The 5210-nt window shown below is 28.0% G+C and overlaps 1 protein-coding gene across 1 annotated transcript in view; it reads right to left on the bottom strand.

The window, feature by feature from the left end:
* LOC109862323 (aminopeptidase Q-like) overlaps positions 1-5210 on the bottom strand; it is an 11423-nt gene continuing 6213 nt past the window's right edge. The window contains exons 3-5 of the mRNA XM_020442348.1: positions 1303-1486; positions 355-505; positions 1-98 (exon numbers count right to left, since the gene is read on the bottom strand). Of these exons, the coding sequence (XP_020297937.1) occupies positions 1-98; positions 355-505; positions 1303-1486 (433 nt within the window). The remainder of the gene's footprint in view (positions 99-354; positions 506-1302; positions 1487-5210) is intronic.

The raw sequence follows: 5210 nt of genomic DNA, 5'->3' as shown, positions 1-5210 counted from the left end.
TTACTTGTAATATGTAGTTAACGCTTTCTTGAAAATAGTGTTATATAGAACATCTTGATTACGGAATAAATTATTCATCATATAGAAAATAGTAAATGCTAAAACATAATTTGGAATGTGTAAAAAGTATCAAATTATAATCACAACATTTTACGTATATTAATGTTTATAAATGCATATACTGCTAACTGGATGACTCTATTTCAGAATTCGATGACGGTTCCGCAAAAATTATACTGTATATTCTAATTGTTTTATTTGTTTAAGATATATAAACTAAGATTGTATACTATTAGTCAAGTTTATTGGTAAAGACCTAAGTAAATACAAATTATAAATACCAGTTTTACTTACCTTTCTCTTTCCACATTTTATTAAAAGTTACGTTTTGAAGAAATGTATATTTTTGCATTGGAAGATCATATTCACTAAATGCTTGTGTATATTCAAAATCTACCCGTCGTGCCTGGACCACAATCGACATCAGTAAAGTCTCATTGTAAATCTACCAAAAATTTGTATAAGTAGCACATACGTCTATTTTAGCTTCGTTATTTACTCTGAAGTAAATCATACAGTTTTATAGTTTTGTAGTATCGAGTCTTTAGTATCAAGTAATAAAAAAACTTTTAGTACAACCATAGTAGTACGATTTTTTAAAACTTTTATATTAATACGATTTTTACAAATTTTTATATATACTACAAACATTAATTTAAAAACAAGTATGACAGTGAAATTTTTCACCAAACTTTCTGAGAGCACTATTTAATACATATTATTTTCTGTTCTACCGATCTGCATAAAAGTATTATTGTTTGTACACACACACATCTAAATTGAAATAGTCAACAGAAATATGTAAGGCCGATACGAGCCATTCGCAGGATGTTTGTGCGGAAACTTAAGAATTGAGATTTTCAATTCAAAAAATACTTGTAAAAATTTATAAGTATAGTTCGTTACATGTATATATATATGTACACGCTTAGTTTCCGCACAAACATCCTGCGAATGGCTCGTATCGGCCTTACATATTTCTGTTGACAATTTCACGAGCGTTAAATCTTTTAAATTGAAATAATAGATATGAACTTTATACTTTTGTTTTAAAGAAATAAAATAAAAAATAAAACCAAGTTCGATTTGTATGAACTTACATTACTTTAAATATTTATGGTATACATATATATACATATTAAATATTTCTGTTATTTAAATATGGTATTAGAATACCATACATTTTAGTTCTAAATATTTTGTAGTGGAAAAAAGCAACTGAATTACAAATGCACGTATTACCTGATCGAATAGATAAACTCCGTAAAATGTCGAAAAACCTTCAACAAACCAAGGATCAGACTGCTTAAGTTCAACTAGCCAATTACTGAACATTTCTTGTATCACACTGCGTACAACCAAACATGTTACTTCTGTTTTTCTTATAATCGAATCTACTTCTTTATTATATGCAATGTCAGCGTCTCTGAACATAATATTGTTTTTAATGCAATTATGTCGTACAGCATGTGTATATTTGTTTGAAGCTAATTTTTTAATATTTTATGTAATGTATCATACCTGAACAAAACAAGTCCAGTAGTTACTATAGTATTGTAAGAACTGGAGTTTATTGGAAGTGCTACATAACGCACATGTGAGGCCAATATGACATCCTTTACTTTTTCTCTGAGAAATATCGTAATATCCTCCATAAGAAACATGGCGTACAATATGTAGTTTCTCACTTCTAATCTACTTTCCATAGTAAATTTATCGAACATTAAGATAGGTGCAGCACAGTCATAAGGTATGACTACTGGTGCTACCAGTTGAGTGGACATTAGGGGTGTGATAAGAAAAGAAGTATAGACCTTATTTCTTTCTAAAATTCTATCACCAGGCATGTGTGACAGAGCTGTTGTACCGTATTCATGGGTAATTCGAATAGTAAATTTAGCTTTAGTTGCAGGATTTTCCCAATATGGAAATATCCATTCAGCGGGAATACGAGGTAAAATCAAATATCTATAGAATAAAAAAATTGATGTTCTACAGAACTTATTACTTATAAAAATGTATAAATGTTATTTCATCAAAATGAAAGAAAGAATAATTACTGATTAACATTTTTTTTACCTACTTTTTTTTTTTAGTTTGATCTACATATGGAAAAATCATTGCAACTTTCGTTAAATTACAATTATATTGTCTATGTATCCGATATATTCCACTTTGGAGATTTACTTTTTTTTGGTTACTTGTAGAATTCTTTTGATACAGCTTTCTGCGGCTGATATCTATGAAGTGATCTTTTGTCAAAAATGTTGAATATGACCAATACGTATTCTTATCATAGACAATATCAGTATCGATCAAAAGAACGTATTCATCGTTACAATAACGTCCGAAATAATATATTCTTATATCTGGCTGTACACATGAAATATTCAATTCGACATGAGAATCAACATAGAGAGAATTGTTTTGTACGTTTGGAGTAATATCTATAATATATTGTATCGGGTTTACACATGTAGGATCACGAGACACAAGGTCGTCAGTGGTAGAAGTAATTTCGATGACAAATAGAAAGTATATAAGTCCGAAGAATGTCAGCGTCTGCAATGTTTGTATATATAAAACTATATTATATTGTAGACAAAACACTTTGACGCAAATAAAAGCACAAGTATAAGACAAAAAGTTATTAGTTAAGAAGTAAAAAATATAGGTTTATTTAAATACATAACTGACACCTGTAGATGTATGTACTTGTATGTTGTGCGTATAATTTTCAATATAACAATTTAGATCTTTATGAGATGAATAACTAAAATAGGATTGTACGTTTTTTCAATATTCTATGATGTTTATAGTTCTATCACACATATCTACCAAAACAGTATTTATTTCTTATCTTTTCCAATCTGATATACACACAAGCAGACAAATACAAAACCAAAAGTATAAATTGTGTAATACATATTTTTTACAAAATTTGACTCACAACTTTAAGGTAGAGAAACTTTTATAGTTCTTCGTTTTATACTTTTATAACTTTTAAACTTTCGAATTTTACAATGTGCAAGACAACATTAATGAAAAATTAATATTTTATTGTAAAACAATATATTATTTATCATATTATACTATCATATAAACATATTATATCATATAAACATATTAGGACTTTAAATTTGATTATTTCTATTTCTGTTTCTATTTTACGATACCAGTAGAATAGACTTTTGAGATAATACATCTATACCCGACATTTCATATTCCGAGTTTTATATAACATACGGTTAGAAACAGAATCTTTATTTCATAGCAATTTACTTTATCATCATATACACGAAAAACGTATTATCTTACCATTTTCTGCAAATTGATATCCAACGCATTAAATTAAAATTCTTACAGAAAATACTGCACACTGGTACTACAAGCTCTAAAACGTATCGCGTATGCGTATTTATGCCGAATCTTGCCGTGTCGAGAAATCATCGATAACTAAGGAGCAGACGTTTGCTTTGAAAGAATAAATACATACCACGAGGTAAACGTATGTGTGTGAGTGGTAGAAGAGAACGACCTTACGGTTGTATCTTACGTATATAGATAATGATAGAAATATTGTATTTAAAATGTCTGTTAACAATTTTATGTAAGAGGATACTTTTATATACAAAATGTTTTATATAAGATATTTGTTTATTCTCTAAATCTATATTTGAAATCTGTAAAGAAAACACAGTAATTTTTGAACTTTTAAGTGAGATAGTGTTACTCTCACGTGTAAAGTTTGAAACTTTTATGGTAAGAAAAAGCAACAAATTACTAAAACTTACATGTGGACATTAAAGATATGAGTGATGTAAATTCGATTAATACTGTAACATTATAACAGTCCACATTGTGTATACGGGTATTCAAAATGTACAGCAGTAACCGTACACTCGTTCAAGCAGGTGAAAAGAAAAAATAATGATTCGAAATGTTTGAACAGCTCGAGATTTGCAATAATTACCAAGATTTGTCGTACTAAAGATGTGAAAACGGACTAAACGCGTGTATCTACCTAAGACAGAGTTTTGCGTGTTTATAGTTGCTACGCGCGCGACACGTCAATGGGAAAGGTAAATTAAAAAATACCATTTTTACATGTAGATATTATAAAAAACTCATTAACTACTGATAATTAAAAGCCATTGTATTACGTGAAAAAAGTGTAGTCGCAACCGAAAAATTAAAAGCACTTCTTTTGCACATCTAACACTTACGACTTACATTGTGTCGCGTGCAATACTCTTAAATGCACAAAAGCATAATTTGTATACTATATACTGCTTTATCGCAGATATTTATTGTTTAAAACCTTGTTGTAAATAGGCTGGTTAGTTGGAAACAAATATTATATTTTGCGACAACTCTTTCTATATGAAGTTACTTGTAAATATTCGTATTACTATAAACTACAAGATTTACGAAAACCAACAAACAAAAAGTAGTTTTGCAACTCTAATTTTTATTATAAGTAACTCTTAAAAACTATCTTTATAGAAACATAAAAAATAAAAAAAAATAATACATTTAAACATTAAACTATAACTAAGTTATCATTTACAGTTTAAAAAGTACATAAATAAAAGTGCCATTTTACGACATACATATATATCTTGTCTGATACAGATTGTTTCTTTTTTTTTTTTACATCTCAGTTTTATACTTTATCATCGCGTTTTTCCTATAGCGTACGATGAATATATATATTTAATTCTGTGCAGTTGTGATTATACTTAAATTTATTTATATTAACAGTTGTGTAAAATAAAATACACTAGATTATTGTTAGTTAGCTTACTAAAGACTCGACTTTATTATATGACTACTTTAAAAATTATTAAATGTATTAAAATCTGAAGTCTATACTTCCGATTTTAAACATAATTAATAAGTACTTCTTTAGTGTCATAAAATAAACATTAAGCTTTCTTATATAAAAGGTACTCTAGTATTAAACGCAATACATGAGTATTGTTTTTTAATTAAGTAAAGCATACCACTATACAAAACACCTTATTTAATTATATATACTACTTAAACATTTCGTGCGGTTTGTGACGAATGGCACTACTTCTTTTATTTAACAGGTAACGACGATGTTCAACTTTTTTCGTGATGTTCTCAAGTATGAATCTTGCCTA

This window comes from Pseudomyrmex gracilis, unplaced genomic scaffold (assembly GCF_002006095.1).
Source record: "Pseudomyrmex gracilis isolate BER0280 unplaced genomic scaffold, ASM200609v1 scaffold_10, whole genome shotgun sequence".
Classification (NCBI taxonomy): domain Eukaryota; kingdom Metazoa; phylum Arthropoda; class Insecta; order Hymenoptera; family Formicidae; genus Pseudomyrmex; species Pseudomyrmex gracilis.
The sequence above is the reverse complement of the archived record's forward strand: the minus strand, read 5'-3'. Positions and strand labels throughout refer to the sequence as shown.